This window comes from Bombina bombina, chromosome 1, assembly GCF_027579735.1.
Source record: "Bombina bombina isolate aBomBom1 chromosome 1, aBomBom1.pri, whole genome shotgun sequence".
In the NCBI taxonomy this organism is placed as follows: domain Eukaryota; kingdom Metazoa; phylum Chordata; class Amphibia; order Anura; family Bombinatoridae; genus Bombina; species Bombina bombina.
This window is the reverse complement of record NC_069499.1, coordinates 76,405,777-76,429,944: the sequence shown is the minus strand read 5'-3', so window position 1 is coordinate 76,429,944 and position 24,168 is coordinate 76,405,777. Positions and strand designations below refer to the sequence as shown.

At 41.1% G+C, this 24,168-nt stretch overlaps 1 protein-coding gene across 1 annotated transcript in view; it reads left to right on the top strand.

Moving 5' to 3' along the window:
* Positions 1 to 24,168, top strand: part of LOC128644856 (cholesterol 24-hydroxylase) — a 156,544-nt gene that overhangs the window by 75,824 nt on the left and 56,552 nt on the right. Inside the window, exons 5-6 of the mRNA XM_053697477.1 lie at positions 17,223 to 17,309; positions 18,854 to 18,992. Coding sequence (XP_053553452.1) covers positions 17,223 to 17,309; positions 18,854 to 18,992 — 226 coding nt within the window. The remainder of the gene's footprint in view (positions 1 to 17,222; positions 17,310 to 18,853; positions 18,993 to 24,168) is intronic.

Sequence of the window (24,168 nt, the reverse complement as noted above, 5' to 3'; positions counted from 1 at the left end):
TTACGGGTAAGTTCAAAAGTGCGTCCCCAAATCTCCATTGAGAAGGACGACCCTAAAAGGGCCTCCCACTTCAAAAGATGGGCCGGAGGGTCTGGAGATGAGGATGAACCCAGAAGGGCATAGTGAAAATGATAGGGGGCCACGAAGCCCATTTCCAAGTTTCCACACGGATTCCCAGGCAGTCAGTGGGCGAGCTGAAGTAGGATTGAAGCCCCAACTTATTAAAAAGCTTTTGACTCTGTAGTATACAAATGAGAAATACCGAGGTGGTACACAATCCTCTCCAATCTGAGAAATGGGCTTAAAACCCACCTTTGGGTTGGAAATCCAAAGGTCCGACACTGTAGTGATCCCCAATTGGGCCTATTTATTGGGGTGAGTATCCTGCAAACCCATGAGGAGACCAGCCAAAGAGGTAATGGGGGAAGGGTGTGGGGCTATGTGCGAGAAGTGATGGAGGCTGTCCCACAGCCTTAGACATTCGCAAATGATGGGGTTGGTAATACCTAGTTCCCTACGGCAGTGTGGGGGTGTCCAGATCAGATCTCTAATTTTCAAACCAAAGGGTAAAGAAGCCTGCTCAAGGGATCTCCATTTACTTGAAGATTGTTTAACTCCCCACTGAGCGATATGGGTAAGCATAGAGCCCTCATAATATCTAAGAACAGAGGAAGAACCTATACCGCCCCCGATCCTAGGTAGTTGGAGAAGCCTATGAGCCACTCTAGGAGGCTTACTGCGCCAGATGTGTTTAGTAAATTCACCTTGAAACTGCAGTAAGATGTGTTTTGGAACCTTAATAAGGAGACAGCAAAATAAATATGTAAGTTTAGGCAGGAAAGACATTTTGAGTGCTGCTATCCTGCCTAGCCATGAGACATGAGACAAGTCCCAAGTTTATTGAGGGAGCGGAGTTCGGCCAGTAGGGGCAGGTAATTTTCTTTAATAACTCGGTTCAAGTTCCCCGATAATTTAACTCCTAAGTGGAGGACTGAGGATTCCGTCCAATTGAAGGGATACTTGGACTTCAAGGGGGCTAACCGAGTATATATCTCGGTTTTTGTTAAATTTAGTTTATAATATGAGTGGGCATTGAAGGAGTCTACTATTTGTAATAATCTTGGCATAGTTTGTTTCAAGTCTGACGAAAAAAGGGTCACATCGTCCGCGAATAAGGCTATTTTATGGACCGTTCCATGGAGAGTGTCACCTTTAATGAGGGGATCGGCTCTAATCTTAGCTGCCAGCGGCTCAATGGCCATAGCGAACAACAAGGGTGACAGGGGGCAGCCCTGTCTGGTGCCGTTTGTTATATCAAAAGGGGCCGACTGAAAGCCCAATCCCCTTACCAGAGCAGAGGGAGAAGAATAAAGGGCTCTAATAGCTCAAATTAGCTCGGTAGGAAATCCGAAGGTCTCAAGGACCACCCATAAATACTGCCAGCGTACCCGATCAAAGGCCTTTTCGGCGTCGAGAGAGATAACCGACAAAGGCTTGCAGAGACTGGAACAAAGACTAAGAACATTTAAGAGACGGCGAGTGTTATCCGGACCCTCACGCCCAGGAACAAAGCCCACCTGATCAGGATTGATAAGATGTGGTAAAAGGGATGCAATTCGGTTGGCCAGCAATTTGGAATAAAACTTTACATCAGTGTTGATAAGTGATATTGGACGGTAGCTAGAACAATGGGAAAAGTCCTTGTTGGGTTTAAGGATCGTTATAATATGGGCCTCGAGGAAATTTTTTTTCATAGTGCCCATTTCGGGTAAGGTTATAAAAAGGTTATAAAAGGGGCGAGAGCTCTTGGGGATGTTTTATAAAAATGGGCCGGGAATCCATCAGGGCCAGGAGATTTAAAGGGTTTTGAGTTTTTGATAACCTGTCGAACTTCAGTTAAGGTAAAGGGGGATTTTAGCTGGTCACATTGGTCTGTTGAAAGCGTAGGGAGATTCAGGGATTTTAGATATCTGCATAACACCTCTGGAGGGGTTAATTATTGTAGGTAGGTAGCGGCGACATTGGGGGGGGGGCAGATTAGGGGTTAATAAATATTATGTAGGGGTCAGCGGTGTTAGGGGCAGCAGTTAGGGGTTAATAACTTTATTATAGTAGCGGTGAGGTCCGGTCGGCAGATTAGGGGTTAATAATTGTAGGTAGGTACCGGCGTTAGAAAGATCCCATTGAAAAGATAGGCTACGCAATTGGCGTAGGGGGATCTGCGGTATGGAAAAGTCGCGGCTGGAAAGTGAGCGTTAGATCCTTTACTGACTGACTCTAAATACCAGCGGGCGGCCAAAACCAGCGTTAGGACACCCTAACGCTGGTTTTGACGGCTAACGCAGAACTGTAAATCTAGGCGTTTGTTAGTGCAACTTTAGTGAAGGTGTAGAGTCTGAGCCCAGAAAGGCCCGATTGAAAACATATTAAACTCAAGTGGCTGTACCAGGTTGCCCCGAGAAATCTCGAGATTGCTGCAACTTAGGTCTCTTCAGTCTCTGCTCCCTTGTAGTCCATTCTGGAGCCGACGCTCGAAGGGTAGGTTGAATTGGAGCCTGTGCTGATGGGGATTCATGGTGCAAACCCCATGACGTGAGAAGAGAGAATCCCTGAGATACCGGGGAGGCCACAACTGTCTGGTTGTCTTTGGTAATAAAGAGTCTTGTAGGAAAGCCCCATCTGTATCTAATATTGGCCTTGCGCAAGGCAGAGGTGACTGCTTGGAACTGTCGCCTTTGTTGGAGGGTGTGTGCAGATAAATCAGGAAGAAGTTGGATGTCTTTGAATTTGTCACTCAGTGTTGGCTTTTGAAAGGCGGCCTGCATCAACAGATCCTTATACAGGAAACTGTGGAAGCACACAATAACATCCCTTGGTTTATCCTGCGCTACCAATCTAGAGCGCAATGCTCTATGAGCCCGCTCCATAGTACATGTTCCCAGAACAGAGCCTGTAGGTAGTCTTGTAGGTCAGATGGAGCAACGGATTCAGGAATACCTCAGAATCTAATGTTGTTGCGCCTAGCTCTGTCTTCTACGTCAGCTAGCTTGAATTCTAACTGAGAGATTTGTTCATCCAGGCTCTCGGAGTAAGCCAGAACATTAGATTGACCAACAGCAAAGTCATCCTGCTTACGCTCCAAGGCATCCACCCTTTCTCCAATCTCTGAGATATCGTTCTTGAGCTCAGCCGAGCTATGTTGTATCTCCTGGGTAATAGAACGGGTTTGATTAGCCAGAAGCTTCTTGAGGGAAGACTCTGTGATGAAGTGCTGCGAGGCAGGTACTGAGTGGGAACTAGATAGAGACTCTTCGTCCTGGGAGTCAGGCTCACTCATTTCTCTATTAGGCTCCATAGCCGGTTCCCTGGACACTTGTGAAAAATGATCAAGGACTGTTTTTTGGATTTAGGAGTGGACTTGAGGAGCTTTCTAGCTGTGTGGGGCATTTTCATACAGAGTTCCAAGAACCAAAGGGAGGAATAGGAATTAAGTTATAAACACTCAGAGAATATATACAGCACAGAGTAAATGGTATATAAGCTAGATACACCTGTACATTCAGAAGCGACCTTTTCCACCTAAGCCTTTAGGGCGGGGCTGGGAGAGATATCACATTTACGGATTACATTATTACATGCTTATTCTACAGAACATAGCAGGCGAGACATAAAACATAGGAACCTGAGAAGAGAACCAACACCAGAGCACCTTAATGTTCACCTGAATGGGAGAAAAAAGGCGTTAAAAGCATATAGGTATATTCAGATTAAGTACAACCTGTTATATGGTTAGAGCGGGGCTGAGCATTGTACTATGATAGGAACTACATTATGGATTTGAAACAGGACAGTAATAACCGTGTAGGTGTATTAGACCTAGCCCCTCACCTTAGGGAACTTGGGGATACGACCCGAAGGAAGGGAGAGGGGAGTTGGAGGTGACCCACAAAGACTAGCTGGGCTGGAGCGGAAAGGTGAGGGGTGATCTTACAGGAATTACACTTAAAGGCCCACAATTACAATGAGTTCACTTAATGGAACTGAAAATACGGTAAATACCAATTCAATATTAACCTAGGCGAACCTCTATAGATAAGCCCCTATAGTACCTGTAAGAAGAAATGCAGGTTAAAACAACAGCACTACACCCTGAAGGCAAAGATCAGGGACACCTGAGCTGGCGCAGCAGCCTTTTTATAGAGTTATAAGATCTAAAAGTCCTTGTTAGCCTAAATAAGAGAAGAGGAGTCACACTTAGTGAAAACTTGAGCACTTTATGAACCAGAAGCAGTAATAATAAAGGCCTCAATACACAGTTCTCTTCTTGTAGCAGGCGGTAAATTTGATGGCGAGAATAGGACAATGCAGGGTACTCTGACTGATAGAAAAGGTGTAAGATCCTCAGGCCCACGCAATTGTTAGGATGATGTACAAGCCTGCCTTATAACAGCAGACCTAGCCTCATAACACAGGTGGTGGTAGCATTCAGGAGATAGCAGGGAGCAGTGTGGGCTGATATAAGTAGCCATCCAAAATTCCCAGGCAGGGGAAAGGGTAAGAGTTTCAAGCAAGGTTTCTGTGATGTGCCACTTAGTTTTCAAATTATGTATTTGGTGATCAGGGGCACGCTTTTATGTTATTTTAAATACGGTCTTGCTGAGGTGCTGGGGATAAATTCTTGTGCCTGGGGTACCATAGGGGCTCAGTTTTTACAGGGGGATGCCCAAACTATTTCCTAGGCAATATGGTAGGACCAATATGGGGCTATGTCCTATAGCAATTAAGTCTGTCAAGGGCAAGCGTGTAGTGTGCTGATGTAGGGGCAGCCCAAAGGCTACGGTCTCACCTAATTAGTGATTGTCAATCTGCCCCTCAGCTGGTCAAGGTGCCCTGTAGACCTGGATCCGGTAGGGAGTCAATGTGCAGGAGAGCACATCAGAACCTCCGCTGCTCTGTTGGCCTCTGCACACGTCTCTCCTAGGTTGCGGGCCCCTGGCTGGATTAGAGCGAGATCAAAGATGGCCGCGATTCCAAAGCCGACTGTGCAGTGTGATGGGGTCTCCTGAAGTTCATCTCGCACACACAGGGCTCTGCGCTAATCCTCTGTGGCGATTCTCACACAGACTCCTCAGAAGGCCAGCACTGTTGTTTCCTTATGACCGCGAGTCGGTCAGTTCCCTGGTCCAATAGCAGTCTCCAATAGTCCAAGGGAGCAGTACTGCACCTCACAGCCTGGAAGTCGGCTCGGGAGCGGATCCCCGGCCCTCCGGAGCCCTAGAGGTTCGAAATCCACCAATGTAGAGGAGCTGGCTTGCTCAGAAGCGGTAGTTCAGGGCTAGACGTCCAAATGAGGCACTGTAGTAGGGCCTGCTCAGGCCAACGGAGCACAAATAAGCCAGAGGGAAGGTTCCACTGTGTCCAAGGAAAGACACTGGTATAGGGCTGTATATTAGGCACCTGAATGATAAATTATATTAAAGTTAAAATTAAATTGAAGCACTTCTAAGTCCTTTTTTAAAGTTTAAGACTCAGAGCTCCTAAACAGTGCTTCCTTTCAGCACGGCAGTTAGCTCCGCCCCCCCCCCCCCCCGCATTTTTTTACTCTTACTGCTATATTATTAGTTGTTATTTCCCTCGCTTTAGTTTATATTTTTATCTTATCTTATTTTTATTATTTTTATTTTTATTCAATATTACTGGACAAGGATATGTATTTACATTTGCACTAAAAGTATGCATGTTTTTAAAAAAAGTTTAGATGAGGTTGTATTCAGTACACATTGAACAAGCAAGTTCCTGTTTATTGAGGATCACTATGGTTACGTTTTTGGTGCAATTTTTCACTGGGGGAGGGGCTTACACTGTTTAAATTGTCAGTTGAGTGTTGTATTTGTTTGTCTGAGGAAGGGGAGTGTGTCCCCGAAACGTCACGCTTTATCTATTAAAATGTATTCACTAAAAGACCAGAGAGTGCCTTCTTTTGTCCTTATATTCAACCGCTGGCACCCTGGCATTTGCATTTTAAGGCGAGAGTGCTCTCTTTGAACATTGTATTATTAACTTTTGCAGCACCCACTATTTTTAGATTGCCTCTCTCAGTGAGGAGTTCCTCAACAGTACTTTATTTTTCTCTTTACCCCATTGTTTTGGGGGATCTATTATCACAAGTTTGCACAGCACTTGGCACTGCACAGCAAGCTATCAGCCTTATGGATACAGACACTGGAATTGAGGACACCCAAATTTTATCTTTCACAGAAAGTGATGCTGCACACATATTATTTGAACATGAGGAGGAAACACAATCTAATATAGACTCAAGTAATTAAAAAAATTGTGTCCTTACTAAAACTAAAGAAAAAAGAAATAGACTTGGAATTGCATGGTATTTATTTATCTGAGTACCATCAGAAGAAGTTGAGACCACAAAGATTTTGCATCAAAAATATACCTACCATAGGTAGAGCAAATAATGAATTTTGCAAGAAGTGGTGCGCAATTTTGAACAAATGTTCCTTAGACCTAATATTATTGGTGACTGAAGAGATTAGAACACAGCTGGACAAGATCAAGAGTGACATACAGGAGTATGAGAATATCAACACTCAGAAATTGGTAGCAGATACCAGCACAGACTCACTCAAACTCAAATCACAGATTAAGGAATACAAGGAGGCTCTGATATCCTTCAAAAACAGGAAATTGGCAGTAGTCACTGATGATCATAGAGAAAAAAGTGTCTACAGGTGGTTGACCGCAGGCGAAGGGGGTAATAGAGGATACAGACCTAGAAGACAGAGGCGCTATAGACAATATACAAGGAGAAATCTCCAGACTATTGATACCAGCTCTGGTACGGATTCTGATACCCCATTGTCTACACTGTCTACACAGGCCTCAATATTACTATACAGAGGTACCTCTCAACCCTATAGAGGAAACAGACAGCAACAACCTTTTTTAGGGGTGACCACTCGATCAACCATAATGAGAAGAGGAGGCCACATCAAAGAAGAGGTGGTCAGAGGCAGACCACCGTTCCCCCACCAACCCCTATAGAGACATTACCAAGCAACAACTTGGTCATTAATATTAGTGACCGCACTCTATCGGACTCTGAAATTCAGCTTTTAAACAAAGGACTCAATTTCATACCTACCAGAATAGATGACCACTTTGATATGTGGATAGACCAACAGAAATTCCAGTGCTCACTAAGGTTAAGGGAACATTTCAGCAACAACCTGACCTCTGACACCAGTAATCCATTTTGAAAACCTAGCAAATATGACCCTACCAGCTATAATTCAAGTATCAAAACATACTCTTGTTTGGTAAGCGGGGATACCAATATGGCTCCAAAGACGAAATTTAGAAATAATTTGACGAAAGAAGAGGTTCTAGCAAAAAAAAACTCTTGCTACAGACCCTAAGATCATCATCTGCCCAGCGGATAAAGGGGGAGCCACGGTGATAATGAACTACGAATACTACTAGTCAGAGATTATGCACCAACTAAGTGACATCACAACCTAGTTACAGCTACAAAGGAACCCGATCAAGGAATTCCAAAAAGAGATTGAAACACTGGTGATGGAGGGTGTAGCTCATGGTTTTATCGATTAGAAAATAGGAGGTTTTTTGATGATGGATCAGCCTAAATGCCCAATATTGTATACCTTGCCTAAGGTTCACAAAAATCAAACCCACCCGCCAAGTAGGTCCATTGTCTCTGCCCGCGACTCCATTACATCAGCATTATCCCAATTCGTGGACTTCTTCTTACAGCCCCTGGTTAAAAATATGAGGTCATATGTTAGGGATTCAATGGATCTTATACATAAATTGAAGGATCTGAAGATGGAAGACAACTGGATACTAGCAACGGCTGATGTTACCAGCCTCGACACAGTTATACCACAAAAGGATGGCATCCATATGGTAGCAAGAGCATTGAGCAGATACCCATACATGGACCCACCAGCAACATTTCTGCTACAAATTTTGGAGGTGAGCCTTAGGCTGAATTATTTTAGATTTGAAAATTCTTACTACTGCCAAATAAAGGGAACAGCCATGGGCTCGAAAATTGCCCCCTCATTTGCAAATCTGTATATGGAATACTATGAGGAGGAAATTATGCAGGTCTTCCAGAAGAAAGAAATAATCATATACCAACGGTACAAAGATCATCTCTTCATAGTTTGAGGGGCGGGGGGGGGGGCTCGTGTGAAACACTACAGAACTGGTTCCATGAGTTGAATGAATTAAAACATCCTATTCAATTCAAAATATCCTACAGTCAAGATAAAGTGGAATTTCTGGACCTATGTATTTATAAGGATGGCATCGGCCTAGGAACCACATTATACCAAAAACCGACAGACAGGAATTCAGTATTGCATGCATGAAGTTGCCATCCAGCATCTCTACTTAGAGTCATTCCCCAAGGCCAAATGTCAAGAGTCAGTAGAAATAACAGCAACTCAGAGACAATGAAGATACAACTTCATGATATGGTGAAGAAATTTATGACAAGGGGATACAAATGGCAATACCTTCTAGAATACATGACTGAACAGGATAACCCTAAGAGCACGAGGGAGAGAGACTGCACAAAACGTATGACCTTTGTGACAAAATATTATCCTGACACCGAACATATTGGACAGAGTATAAAAACTCACTGGCATATCATTCAGAGTGACCCTACACTACCTTTTGGAGAGTGGGGCAGCCCAAGAGTGGGCTTTAAAAGGAACTAGAACTTAAAGGATCAATTGATGTTGACTGACCCCAAACATTGCTACGAAAAAAAATACATGGCTGACCAATACCAAAAAGGGATGTTTTCGATGTATAGGGTGCACCAGATGCCATGCTATGATCCCTGGATCCACATTTCGTCACCCAGATATGAACCAAAAGTTCAACATCCAACACTACCTTACCTGTACTACACCTTTTGTGGTCTAGTTGATCAACTGTCCTTGCGGACTGTTCTACATAGGAAAAACAGTTGATGATGCCCACACCCGCATGGCCAACCACAGGTCAGCAATCAGAACAGCAATTAAAAACCAAGGAAGAAACCAACCGGTGGCACACCATTTTGCCACTAGGGGACACACTGTACAAGATCTTTGGTTCAAGATTATTGATCATGTGCCCATACCCCCAAGGGGAGGGGACAGACATCGCAAGCTATTACAAATGGAATCCAAGTGGATATTTAAACTGAACACCTTATGCCCTAGGGGACTGAATGTGAGCCTGGACTGGCATTGTTTCCTGTGATTCGACCTGGCTAGCCCATAAGAAGGATTTGGCTGTTTTGGTCCCTATACTAGGCTGATACTTTACAGGACTACAGTACAGTAGTCTGCAGTTTACTCTTGAGAGTACATGGTCCATTTTTATTTTATTTATTTATTATTTTTTTTATTATTATTATTTTAGTTTTATCTTGATGTATATTTATTTTATTTATTTTTATTTAATTTTTATATTTATAGTTATTTTATTTTATCTTATTTTATACTTATTTTTATTTTAGTTTTATTCTTTTTATTTATTTTTACTCTATACTCTTTATTTCTGCATTTTTTGACTCTTACTGCTATATTATTAGTTGTTATTTCCCTTTCTTTAGTTTATATTTTTATCTTATCTTATTTTTATTATTTTTATTATTTTTATTTCTATTTTTATTTTATTCTATTCTTTCCTTTATTCTTACTTTTCCTTCATTGATTTTGTATGTCTCCCTTTATGTCCTTTCACTATATTTATTATTTTTTATTTATTTTCATTTTCTGTCTTGTGCAATCTTTGGTTTGCATCTTATTTTATTTGATTTATTTGCTTTTGATTTTGGGCTCCCTTCTTTTTCTCTATATTTCTTTATTGTTTTTTATTTCTTTTACTTTTTTCTTTACTCTTTTCTTTCACATGCTCCTCTGTTTGCTGCCATTTAGGATTATATCACCCTGCTACTGATACAGCTTAATTTTGTCCATTTTCTAGTATATTTAAATTGCCAGTATATACTGCTCGTTAGTGGTTGGTTGCTATGGCAACCACTCAAAGCAGTAGTGGTAGGTACCTCCTGGATGACGTCAGTAATATGCAAACAGAAGCACGCCACATAGTAATAGCGAGGTGGCATTTAATATAAGTGCAGCTACGATGGTCACAGTTCCTCAACCGCTAGGCAAGCGATAGAAAAGGTAGATGCCCTGATCTAATTTTACATACTAACTCAATCCTGTTGCTATGTTATTTCAACATGCTCCAATGTTATGTTTTGGATCTAGTGCCGTTTTTTGATCCACTGGCTGATAGTAATATACAATAAGATGTTATGCACTATATTGTCACTTATGTTTACTGTCACTGATCTTTCACGTTGGGACATACACATATGTGGCACACACGGGGACTGCTTTGCATTTATTTTTACTTTTATTCAATATTACTGGACAGGGATATGTATTTACATTTTCACTAAAAGTATGCATGTTTTTCAAAAAAGTTTAGATGAGGTTGTATTCAGTACACATTGAACAAGCAAGTTCCTGTTTATTGAGGATCACTATGGTTACCTTTTTGGCGCAATTTTTCACTGGGGGAGGGGCTTACACTGTTTAAATTGTCAGTTGAGTGTTGTATTTGTTTGTCTGAGGAAGGGGAGTGTCCCCCCGAAACGTCACGCTTTATCTATTAAAATGTATTCACTAAAAGACCAGAGAGTGCCTTCTTCTGTCCTTTTATATATATATATATATATATATATATATATATATATATATATATATACATATATATATATATATATATATACACACATATATACAGTATATATATATATATATTACATATTATGTCAGTGCTAGGTTTGTAGTTGGAAGACATTGGGCAATACAAAAGTAAAATTTGTCTGATATCTGGCAGTACAGGGTTTACATTTGCCAAACATCTTTCTGTGAGTGAATTACACTTACTGGATATTTACTATTGCTGGAGTTATATTAACAGATGACTTTGAGAGCAAGGATTGAATTAGACTGTTGTCTAACCGTGCTGGAGTAACATTTGTCCAATCTCTTGCAGTGAAGGGGTTACATTTGTCATATCTCAAGAAGTATAGGGGTTACATTTATAAGATGTCTGTCAGTGCCGCAGCAGTTACATTTACCATATTTATGGCAGTGCAGGGGTGACATTTGTCATATCTCAGGTATTGCAGGAGTTACATTTGTTAGATGTCTGGCTGTACAGGAGTTACCTTTATTAGTTCTCTGGCGGTGCAGGGGTTACATTTATCAGATCTCACTCTGGCAGTGCGGGGTTAAATTAATCAAATCTCTAGCAGTGAATGCAGCTACATTTGTGAAATTTCTGGCAGTGCAGGGTTACATTTGACATATCTCTGGCAGTGTAGGGGCTACATTTTTCAGTTCTCTATATATTTATATATACATATATACTGTATATATACAGTATATATACTATATATAGTTAATTCCAGCCCAGGGGTATGGGACATATGCAGGCCAGTTCCCTAACAACCCGGGTACTAGTACTTACAGTTACAGAGCCGCCAAGGAAAAATTGAGGAGCGCCAGAGCAGGGAAAAATTGAGGAGCGCCAGAGCGGGGTGACACACGCTATCTTGAAGCAAGTTGAAGCCCCCAATAACCAGAATCACTGTACTGTACACAAACTGTCTGCCTGCTCTGTGTAACAGACAGACAGTGAAAGCCGGCCGGGATGGAAGAGGGATCAGGGATGAGTGCTGGTGTGTAACAGAGCGCCGCGTGCGCTTTAGGGTGGAGGAGGAGCTTATACCGGCACTGACTGCTGGCACCTTAGAGGGAAAGGAAACGGTGCTGCTGGGCCCTCCTAAGTGGCGGATCTCCAGGGTCCGGTGGCCGCAAATGGTTTATGTGAACTTTGGGACCCTGGAAGTTCTGTCACTTTTAAAATGCAAAAAAGCAAGCCTGGGGGGCACAGCATTCCATTTGGGTGGGCACATTTGGGTGGGCATTGCCCCCCAATGCCCCCACCCCCCCTTGGAGCCAACCCTGGATCAAACCAAAATCCACAATGTTTTAATATTTTTTTCTAACATTTTTTTCACACAGTTTCCCCATCTTTGTGCCGAGCCGTCTCCTATTGTGGGATATAATTTTTAGCCAAAGTTCTTTTTTTTTATAGTTAAAGTTATATGGAATAAACTTTAAACAGAAGCGGCAGTAATGGAATTCCCAAATGCATTGGACATGCTTTTGGATAGGATTATTTACAGACTAGACAAGCATTCTGCTTCTTATGTGACTTGAGAATCAATGTTATGTTTTCACTCCTATTCAACAGACTAGACCTTACTAGATTTAACAAATATTCACATGTAAAGAAATATTTTAAAAAAATGCAAGAATCAGCTAATCCACGCACGCACATCTCAAATTTCAGAATGATTTGTGTTACTGAAAATGACTAGATTTTGCAGACAACTGTTCTCATAGTTAGCACTTAGGTATTGTGAAGAACTGCATAGTACAGTGCATATATCTGTACTTACATGATACACTGTTAAGTAAGAGATGAATTTGTTGTGTAAATCAAGTTTATAAAAATTGGCCAGCACCTGCAGAGCAGTGTATTTAACAGAGGACTGCTAAGGTCACTGAACCTGGTAATTGAACTAAAACCCAATTAAATGAGCTGAGTTTGCAGGGAGAGCGGTCCTCGTAAGCTTATTTCTATATTATTTACTCAAAATCCTCCTTATCTTATATCATTATACACAGTGAGACCAATGCTTAGAAAGAAGAGCAGAGAAATTAACATGTTAGTACCTCTGTCCAACCCCCCACTTAGGGAGTCATTTATTTATAAACCTTCTTGTTTACATAACTTGACTATAACCATCACTAAAGTATTGAAATATTCAGCATAGGTGGGGATACAACAGGCAAAACCAGATATTTCAAATGACAAAATCAAGGTAAATGTGCTATGTATAGACAATATAGTACAGTAGGTAAAATTAATCTTTGGGAACACATTAAAGGAAAGAAAAAAAATCACAGTACACTGTCCCTGTAAATGCTTTGTGTAACTAGTGTGAGAAATATATGTATTATCTCCTCTCTTTGGCCTAGATTTGGAGTTTTGTCGGTAACCACCCGCGTAGCTAACGCCGTCTTTTTTCTGGCCGCACCATAAAAATAACTCTGGTATTGAGAGTCCACATAAAGGCTGCGTTAGGCTCCAAAAAAGGAGCGTAGAGCATTTTTAACGCAGCTTCAACTCTCGATACCAGAGTTGCTTACGCAAGCGGCCAGCCTCAAAAACGTGCTCGTGCACGATTCTCCCATAGAAAACAATGGGGCTGTTTGAGCTGAAAAAAAACCTAACACCTGCAAAAAAGCCGCGTTCAGCTCCTAACGCAGCCCCATTGTTTGCTATGGGGAAACACTTCCTACGTCTGCACCTAACACCCTAACATGTACCCCGAGTCTAAACACCCCTAACCTTACACTTATTAACCCCTAATCTGCCGCCCCCGCTATCGCTGACCCCTGCATATTATTATTAACCCCTAATCTGCCGCTCCGTAAACCGCCGCTACTTACATTATCCTTATGTACCCCTAATCTGCTGCCCTAACATCGCCGACCCCTATATTATATTTATTAACCCCTAATCTGCCCCCCACAACGTCGCCTCCACCTGCCTACACTTATTAACCCCTAATCTGCCGAGCGGACCTGAGCGCTACTATAATAAAGTTATTAACCCCTAATGCGCCTCACTAACCCTATAATAAATAGTATTAACCCCTAATCTGCCCTCCCTAACATCGCAGACACCTAACTTCAATTATTAACCCCTAATCTGCCGACTGGAGCTCACCGCTATTCTAATAAATGTATTAACCCCTAAAGCTAAGTCTAACCCTAACACTAACACCCCCTTAGTTAAATATAATTTACATCTAACGAAATTAATTATCTCTTATTAAATAAATTATTCCTATTTAAAGCTAAATACTTGTAAAATAAATCCTAATATAGCTACAATATAAATTATAATTACATTGTAGCTATTTTAGGATTAATATTTATTTTACAGGCAACTTTGTAATTATTTTAACCAGGTACAATAGCTATTAAATAGTTAAGAACTATTTAATAGTTACCTAGTTAAAATAATTACAAAATTACCTGTCAAATAAATCCTAACCTAAGTTACAATTAAACCTAACACTATACTATCATTAAATTAATTAAATAAAATACCTACAATTACCTACAATTAAACCTAACACTACACTATCAATAAATTAATTAAATACAATACCTACAAATAACTACAATGAAATAAACTAACTAAAGTACAAAAAATAAAAAAGAACTAAGTTACAAAAAATAAAAAAATATCTACAAACATAAGAAAAATATTACAACAATTTTAAACTAATTACACCTACTCTAAGCCCCCTAATAAAACAACATGCCCCTTTGCGGGGCATGCCCCAAGAAGTTCAGCTCTTTTGCCTGTAAAAAAAACATACAATACCCCCCCCCAACATTACAACCCACCACCCACATACCCCTAATCTAACCCAAACCCCCCTTAAATAAACCTAACACTAAGCCCCTGAAGATCTTCCTACCTTGTCTTCACCATACCAGGTTCACCGATGTCCTGATCCAAGCCCAAGCGGGGGGCTGAAGATGTCCATGATCCGGTAGAAGTCTTCATCCAAGCGGGGCAGAAGAGGTCTTCCATCCGATTGAAGTCTTCATCCAGGCGGCATCTTCTATCGACATCCATCTGGAACGGAGCGGCAGCATCCTGAAGACCTCCGACGCGGAACATCCATCCTGGCCGACGACTGAACGACGAATGACGGTTCCTTTAAATGACGTCATCCAAGATGGCGTCCCTCGAATTCCGATTGGCTGATAGGATTCTATCAGCCAATCGGAAATAAAGTAGGAATATTCTGATTGGCTGATGGAATCAGCCAATCAGAATCAAGTTCAATCCGATTGGCTGATCCAAGGTATTCCTACCTTAATTCCGATTGGCTGATAGAATCCTATCAGCCAATCGGAATTCGAGGGACGCCATCTTGGATGACGTCATTTAAAGGAACCGTCATTCGTCGTTCAGTCGTCGGCCAGGGTGGATGTTCCGCGTCGGAGGTCTTCAGGATGCTGCCGCTCCGTTCCAGATGGATGTCGATAGAAGATGCCGCCTGGATGAAGACTTCAATCGGATGGAAGACCTCTTCTGCCCCGCTTGGATGAAGACTTCTACCGGATCATGGACATCTTCAGCCCCCCGCTTGGGCTTGGATCAGGACATCGGAGGAGCTCTTCGGTGAACCTGGTATGGTGAAGACAAGGTAGGAAGATCTTCAGGGGCTTAGTGTTAGGTTAATTTAAGGGGGGTTTGGGTTAGATTAGGGGTATGTGGGTGGTGGGTTGTAATGTTGGGGGGGGGGTATTGTATGTTTTTTTTTTACAGGCAAAAGAGCTGAACTTCTTGGGGCATGCCCCGCAAAGGGCCCTGTTCAGGGCTGGTAAGGTAAAAGAGCTTTTAACTTTAGTAATTTAGAATAGGGTAGGGCATTTTTTATTTGGGGGGCTTTGTTTTTTTATTAGGGGGCTTAGAGTAGGTGTAATTAGTTTAAAATTGTTGTAATATTTTTCTTATGTTTGTAGATATTTTTTTATTTTTTGTAACTTAGTTCTTTTTTATTTTTTGTACTTTAGTTAGTTTATTTCATTGTAGTTATTTGTAGGTATTGTATTTAATTAATGTATTGATAGTGTAGTGTTAGGTTTAATTGTAGGTAATTGTAGGTATTTTATTTAATTAATTTAATGATAGTATAGTGTTAGGTTTAATTGTAACTTAGGTTAGGATTTATTTTACAGGCAATTTTGTAATTATTTTAACTAGGTAACTATTAAATAGTTCTTAACTATTTAATAGCTATTGTACCTGGTTAAAATAATTACAAAGTTGCCTGTAAAATAAATATTAATCCTAAAATAGCTACAATGTAATTATAATTTATATTGTAGCTATATTAGGATTTATTTTACAGGTAAGTATTTAGCTTTAAATAGGAATAATTTATTTAATAAGAGTTAAATAATTTCGTTAGATGTAAATTATATTTAACTTAGGGGGGTGTTAGTGTTAGGGTTAGACTTAGCTTTAGGGGTTAATACATTTATTAGAATAGCGGTGAGCTCCGGTCGGCAGATTAGGGGTTAATAATTGAAGTTAGGTGTCGGCGATGTTAGGGAGAGCAGATTAGGGGTTAATACTATTTATTATAGGGTTAGTGAGGCGGATTAGGGGTTAATAACTTTATTATAGTAGCGCTCAGGTCCGCTCGGCAGATTAGGGGTTAATAAGTGTAGGCAGGTGGAGGGGACGTTGTGGGGGGCAGATTAGGGGTTAATAAATATAATATAGGGGTCGGCGATGTTAGGGCAGCAGATTAGGGGTACATAGGGATAACGCAGGTGGCGGCGCTTTGCGGTCGGCAGATTAGGGGTTAATAAGTGTACATAGCTGGCGGCGACGTTGTGGGGGGCAGGTTAGGGGTTACTAAATATAATATAGGGGTTGGCGGTGTTAGGGGCAGCAGATTAGGGGTACATAAGGATAACGTAGGTGGCGGTCGGCAGATTAGGGGTTAAAAAAAATGAATCGAGTGGCGGCGATGTGGGGGGACCTCGGTTTAGGGGTACATAGGTAGTTTATGGGTGTTAGTGTACTTTAGAGCACAGTAGCTAAGAGCTTTATAAACCGGCGTTAGCCCAGAAAGCTCTTAACTACTGACTTTTTTCCTGCGGCTGGAGTTTTGTCGTTAGATGTCTAACGCTCACTTCAGACACGACTCTAAATACCGGAGTTAGAAAGATCCCATTGAAAAGATAGGATACGCAATTTACGTAAGGAGATCTGCGGTATGGAAAAGTCGCAGCTGAAAAGTGAGCGTTAGACCCTATTTTGAGTGACTCCAAATACCGGAGGTAGCCTAAAACCAGCGTTAGGAGCCTCTAACGCTGGTTTTCACGGCTAACGCCAAACTCCAAATCTAGGCCTCTGTTTGCACAGCATGCTGTATGGGTTTTACAATACATATTCCTTAATAAATAACTTTTTTCTGTTACTAATTTTAGATTCATGGGAAATGGTTTAGTGACTGATCGTGACTATGACCACTGGCATAAACAGAGGAGGATTATGGATCCCGCTTTCAGCAGAGCGTAAGTGCAAAAGGTCACAAATACAAAGGGCCTTTACATAAGCGCCCAAGAGAACATAAACTGCAGGTAAATTTATTTTCTGGCTTTATTTGGTATAAAACATATTATCCTACTTTTGTGACTTGATTTCACCCTTCTGGCAACAGTATACACATATAGCATATGAAGAGCTAGATTACAAGTGGAGCATAATCAATAGTGCAGGCAGAGGCGTAATTAGAAACCACAGGGCCCAGATGCAAGAATCTAGGAAGGGCTCTGCACCCCTTGTAGTTCCGCCCCTGAGTGCAGGGTCTGTTAACTTTTGCACATTCTCACGTAAAGACTATTGCACAATCTAGTATTACAAGTAGATGGTTAAACATTTTAACCAAAGTATCTTAAAGCAGCCGAAACTTTTTTAGCGCTCACAATATTTGTAATGAATAGTGAGCATATTAGTGCTCTCATGGTGCTTGTATTGCAAGTTGTTATTAGTTAAGGGTTGTGCTCGAGCGCAATCCAAAATGTATCCCTTTTTGAGACTTGAAGTAAACCAATATTATTATTAATATAGCCCATAAATTCATGAACAACTCCACTACTTGCAGACCATTGGCTTTATCGCACCATCAACTTAGCGTGGAAGCATGAATTTTACTGTGTGCCCCCATAGCTCATTCGCACTATCTGACATGAAGCTTGATTGATGCACTATTGACTATGCTCGAGCAATGTTAACACATAATAGAGCTAATATTTTTGCGTTCCACTAGTTCATGCTGTTTTAATTCAAGATTGTCACACATATATATATATATATATATATACACATATACAGTATATATTTATATATGTTTTGACCCCTCAAGACGCATCCCTCACAATTCGGATCATAAACAAAAAATGAAGCACATGATCGCCATATACCTTTTAACCCTTATAAAAAAGAATGTTTTACAATTTATGCAAAAATTTTTTTATTATATAGTGTATATATGAGTGCAACAGTTTATTTTAATTTATGTTGTGTTGGGTGCACATTTATATTCAGCCCTAACCCTTTACGCGAGCTCTTCAGTTGTGCTAAAATTTAGATTGCGCTCAGCGGTACTTGTTTATTTTGTACTTGCAATATTGCACCCGCACTCACGTTAGTGCACCACTTGTAATCTATCCCAAAGTTTTAAGGAATAAGATTTCAAGGCTTTCAAAATACTCTTACAATACAGTCCTAAATATGAAATATTTATTCCAGAAATATTTTAAATTTGCCTCATGTCCATTTACTATTCCCCGAATGGGGCCAACGTGCCCTCTTTCCGCGCAAGCCTTCAGGCTCACAGGAAACAGGAGTTAAGAAGCAGCGGTTTTAAGACCACTGCTCCTTAACTAGATCCGCCGCCTCTGAGCGGCGTACAGCAATCAACCTGATCAAATACAATCGGGTTGATTGACACCCTGCAGGAGGCGGCAATGAACTGCTTGTGCAATACTGAATGCCGCCAGACTTTGATAATTTGGCCCCATACAGTTGAAGAGAATAATGTCCTTTTTTCATGCAGCTACTTGATAGATATGATGGGAACTTTTAATGAGAAGGCTGAAGAGCTGATGGAAAAGCTTGCAGAAAAGGCGGATGGAAAAAGTGTTATTAGAATGCACGATATGATGAGCAGAATTACGCTGGATGTCATTGGAAAGGTATTTTATATACTCAGAGGGATGTTAAAGTCAATGTTCAATGGATTCTTTGTTGCATCTATAACAGGCTATTTTAATATGTGTTATTTATTTTTTCTAATTGTGAATAGTGATGTCGCGAATAGTTCGCCGGCGAATAGTTCCCGGCGAACATAGCTTGTTCTCGTTCGCCGCGGCGGGCAAACATATGCGATGTTCGATCCGCCCCCTATTCGTCATCATTGAGTAAACTTTGACCCTGTATCTCACAGTCTGCAGACACATTTCAGCCAATCAGCAGCAGACACTCCCTCCCAGACCCTCCCAGCTCCTGGGCAGCAGCCATTTTAGATTCATTCTGATCCTGCATTCTTAGTGAGAGGAGGGATAGTGCTGCTGCTGATTTTATAGGGAAATTGATAGCTAGGCTAGTGTATTCAGTGTCCACTATAGTCCGGAAGGACTCATCTGATCTCTGCTGTAAGAACAGAACCCCAAAAAGCCCTTTTTAGGGCTAGAACATCAGTCGTTTTTTTTGCCTGTGTAATTTTGACTGTGAAACATCAGTCTGCTAGTGTAATCTAATAGCAGTTGCCTGCCTGCCAGTGTGTGTGCCAGGCCCACTTGCCAACTATTGCCACCACTCATATCTGTTGTAACAGTATTGTAAATTTTGTAAAAAAAAACTTTTTTGACTGTGAAACATCAGTCTGCTAGTGTAATCTAATTGCAGTTGCCTGCCTGCCAGTGTGTGTGCCAGGCCCACTTGCTAAGTGCCACCACTCATATCTGTTGTAACAGTAGTGTAAATTTTAAAAAAACAAAACTTATTTGACTGTGAAACATCAGTCTGCTAGTGTAATCTAATTGCAGTTGCCTGCCTGCCAGCGTGTGTGCCAGGCCCACTTGCCAACTAGTGCCACCAATCATATTTGTTATAACAGTAATGTAAATATTTAAAAAAAAAAAAAATTTTGACTGTGAAACATCAGTCTGCTAGTGTAATTTAATTGCAGTTGCCTACCTGCCAGCGTGTGTGCCAGGCCCACTTGCCAACTAGTGCCACCAATCATATTTGTTATAACAGAAGTGTAAATATTTTTTTAAAAAAACTTTTTGACTGTGAAACATCAGTCTGCTAGTGTAATCTAATTGCAGTTGCCTGCCTGCCAGCGTGTGTGCCAGGCCCACTTGCCAACTAGTGCCACCAATCATATTTGTTATAACAGTAGTGTAAATATTTAAAAAAAAAACTTTTTTGACTGTGAAACATCAGTCTGCTAGTGTAATCTAATTGCAGTTGGCTGCCTGCCTGCCAGCGTGTGTGCCAGGCCCACTTGCCAACTAGTGCCACCAATCATATTTGTTATAACGGTAGTGTAAATAGTTTAAAAAAAACTTTTTTGACTGTGAAACATCAGTCTGCTAGTGTAATCTAATTGCAGTTGCCTGCCTGCCAGTGTGTGTGCCAGGCCCACTTGCCAACTAGTGCCACCAATCATATTTGTTATAACAGTAGTGTAAATATTTAAAAAAAAAAAATTTTTGACTGTGAAACATCAGTCTGCTAGTGTAATCTAATTGCAGTTGCCTATCCTGCCAGCGTGTGTGCCAGGCCCACTTGCTAAGTGCCACCAATCATATTTGTTATAACAGTAGTGTAACTATTTAAAAAAAAACTTTTTTGACTGTGAAACATCAGTCTGCTAGTGTAATCTAATTGCAGTTTCCTGCCTGCCAGCGTGTGTGCCAGGCCCACTTGCCAACTAGTGCTACCAATCATATTTGTTATAACAGTAGTGTAAAATTAAAAAAAAAAAAACTTTTTTGACTGTGAAACATCGGTCTGCTAGTGTAATCTAATTGCATTTGCCTCCCTGCCAGGGTGTGTGCCAGGCCCACTTGCTAAGTGCCACCAATCATATTTGTTATAACAGTAGTGTAAATATTTTAAAAAAAACTTTTTTGACTGTGAAACATCAGTCTGCTAGTGTAATTTAATTGCAGTTGCCTGCCTGCCAGTGTGTGTGCCAGGCCCACTTGCTAAGTTTCACCAATCATATTTGTTATAACAGTAGTGTAAATATTTTAAAAAAAAACTTTTTTGACTGTGAAACATCAGTCTGCTAGTGTAATCTAATTGCAGTTGCCTGCCTGCCAGCGTGTGTGCCAGGCCCACTTGCCAACTAGTGCCACCAATCATATTTGTTATAACATTAGTGTAAATATTTAAAAAAAAAACTTTTTTGACTGTGAAACATCAGTCTTCTAGTGTAATCTTATTGCAGTTGCCTGCCTGCCAGCGTTTGTGCCAGGCCCACTTGCCAAGTTAGTGGCACCACTCATATTTGTTGTAACAGTAGTGTAAATATTTTTTAAAAAAAACTTTTTTGACTGTGAAACATCAGTCTGCTAGTATAATCTAATTGCAGTTGCCTGCCTGCCAGCGTGTGTGCCAGGCCCACTTGCCAACTAGTGCCACCAATCATATTTGTTATAACAGTAGTGTAAATATTTTTAAAAAAAACTTTTTTGACTGTGAAACATCAGTCTGCTAGTGTAATCTAATTGCAGTTGCCTGCCTGCCAGCGTGTGTGCCAGGCCCACTTGCCAACTAGTGCTACCAATCATATTTGTTATAACAGTAGTGTAAATATTTAAAGAAAAAACTTTTTTGACTGTGAAACATCAGTCTGCTAGTGTAATCTAATTGCAGTTGCCTGCCTGCCAGTGTGTGTGCCAGGCCCACTTGCCAACTAGTGCCACCAATCACATTTGTTATAACAGTAGTGTAAATATTTTTTTAAAAAAATTTTTGACTGTGAAACATCAGTCTGCTAGTGTAATCTAATTGCAGTTGCCTACCTGCCAGCGTGTGTGCCAGGCCCACTTGCTAAGTGCCACCAATCATATTTGTTATAACAGTAGTGTAACTATTTAAAAAAAAACTTTTTTGACTGTGAAACATCAGTCTGCTAGTGTAATCTAATTGCAGTTTCCTGCCTGCCAGCATGTGTGCCAGGCCCACTTGCCAACTAGTGCTACCAATCATATTTGTTATAACAGTAGTGTAAAATTAAAAAAAAAAAAAACTTTTTTGACTGTGAAACATCGGTCTGCTAGTGTAATCTAATTGCATTTGCCTCCCTGCCAGGGTGTGTGCCAGGCCCACTTGCTAAGTGCCACCAATCATATTTGTTATAACAGTAGCGTAAATATTTAAAAAAAAACTTTTTTGACTGTGAAACATCAGTCTGCTAGTGTAATTTAATTGCAGTTGCCTGCCTGCCAGCGTGTGTGCCATGCCCACTTGCTAAGTTTCACCAATCATATTTGTTATAACAGTAGTGTAAATATTTTTAAAAAAAACTTTTTTGACTGTGAAACATCAGTCTGCTAGTGTAATCTAATTGCAGTTGCCTGCCTGCCAGCGTGTGTGCCAGGCCCACTTGCCAACTAGTGCCACCAATCATATTTGTTATAACAGTAGTGTAAATATTTAAAAAAAAAACTTTTTTGACTGTGAAACATCAGTCTGCTAGTGTAATCTAATTGCAGTTGCCTGCCTGCCAGCGTGTGTGCCAGGCCCACTTGCTAAGTGCCACCACTCATATCTGTTGTAACAGTAGTGTAAATTTTGTAAAAATAAACTTTTTTGACTGTGAAACATCAGTCTGCTAGTGTAATCTAATTGCAGTTGCCTGCCTGCCTGCCAGCGTGTGTGCCAGGCCCACTTGCCAAGTTAGTGCCACCACTCATATTTGTTGTAACAGTAGTGTAAATATTAAAAAAAAAAACTTTTTTGACTGTGAAACATCAGTCTGCTAGTGTAATCTAATTGCAGTTGCCTGCCTGCCAGCGTGTGTGCCAGGCCCACTTGCTAAGTGCCACCACTCATATCTGTTGTAACAGTAGTGTAAATTTTGTAAGAAAATTTTTTTTTTGACTGTGAAACATCAGTCTGCTAGTGTAATCTAATTGCAGTTGCCTGCCTGCCAGCGTGTGTGCCTGGCCCACTTGCCAAGTTAGTGCCACCACTCATATTTGTTGTAACAGTAGAGTAAATATTAAAAAAAAAAACTTTTTTGACTGTGAAACATCAGTCTGCTAGTGTAATCTTATTGCAGTTGCCTGCCTGCCAGCGTGTGTGCCAGGCCCACTTGCCAAGTTAGTGGCACCACTCATATTTGTTGTAACAGTAGTGTAAATATTTAAAAAAAATAAACATTTTTGACTGTATAACATCAGTCTGCTTTTTTGTGTCAGGCTCACAGCGTATACTGTGCCCACTTGCCCAGTGCCACCACTCATATCTTGTTAAATAGTAGTGTAAGTGTACATTTAAAAAAAATAAACTTTTTGGATTGTGAAACATCAGTCTGCTTTTTTGTGTCAGGCTCACAGCGTATACTGTGCCCACTTGCCCAGTGGCACCACTCATATTTTGTTTAATAGTAGTGTAAGTCTACATTTAAAAAAAAAATGACAGGCAGAGGCAGGCCACCCCGCAGGTGCCGTCATGGTCGTGGTGCTGTGATACCCTTTGACCCTACAATAATGCCCAGTGTTCAGAGGCCACGTACCATGAACGCGAAAAGTTCTGAGGAGGACCTAGTTGACTGGCTAACACAGGACACCCAATCTTCTACAGCTTCCGCTCGGAACCTTGACGCACCATCCACCTCCAGCTTAGCTTCGGGCACCTCTCAAGTGACCAGTGCCACTCGCCCGCCTGCCACCACCACCAACACTAGCACCACAGCCGCTTCACTTGATCTGTTAGAGGAGTTATTGACACATCAGTTGGAAGAAATGAGTGATGCGCAACCATCATTGACAGAGGATGTAGATAACAGTGATATGTCTCAGTCAGGCAGCATTACAGATATGGACGTACGGTGTGATGATGATGATGATGATGTTGTACCCACTGTTGCTTCCTTTGTTGATTTGTCAGATACAAATGAAGCGGTTGATGATGATGCATCAGTGGATGTCACATGGGTGCCCGCTAGAAGAGAAGTAGAAGAGGGGGAAAGTTCAGATGGGGAGACAGAGAGGAGGAGACGAGTTGGAAGCAGGGGGAGGTCGTTGCAAGGAGCTAGTGGCACAGTCAGACAGCATGCATCGGCACCCGGGGTCAGCCAGACAGCACGCCAATCAATGCATGCTGTTGCCACCACCAGAATGCTGTCAT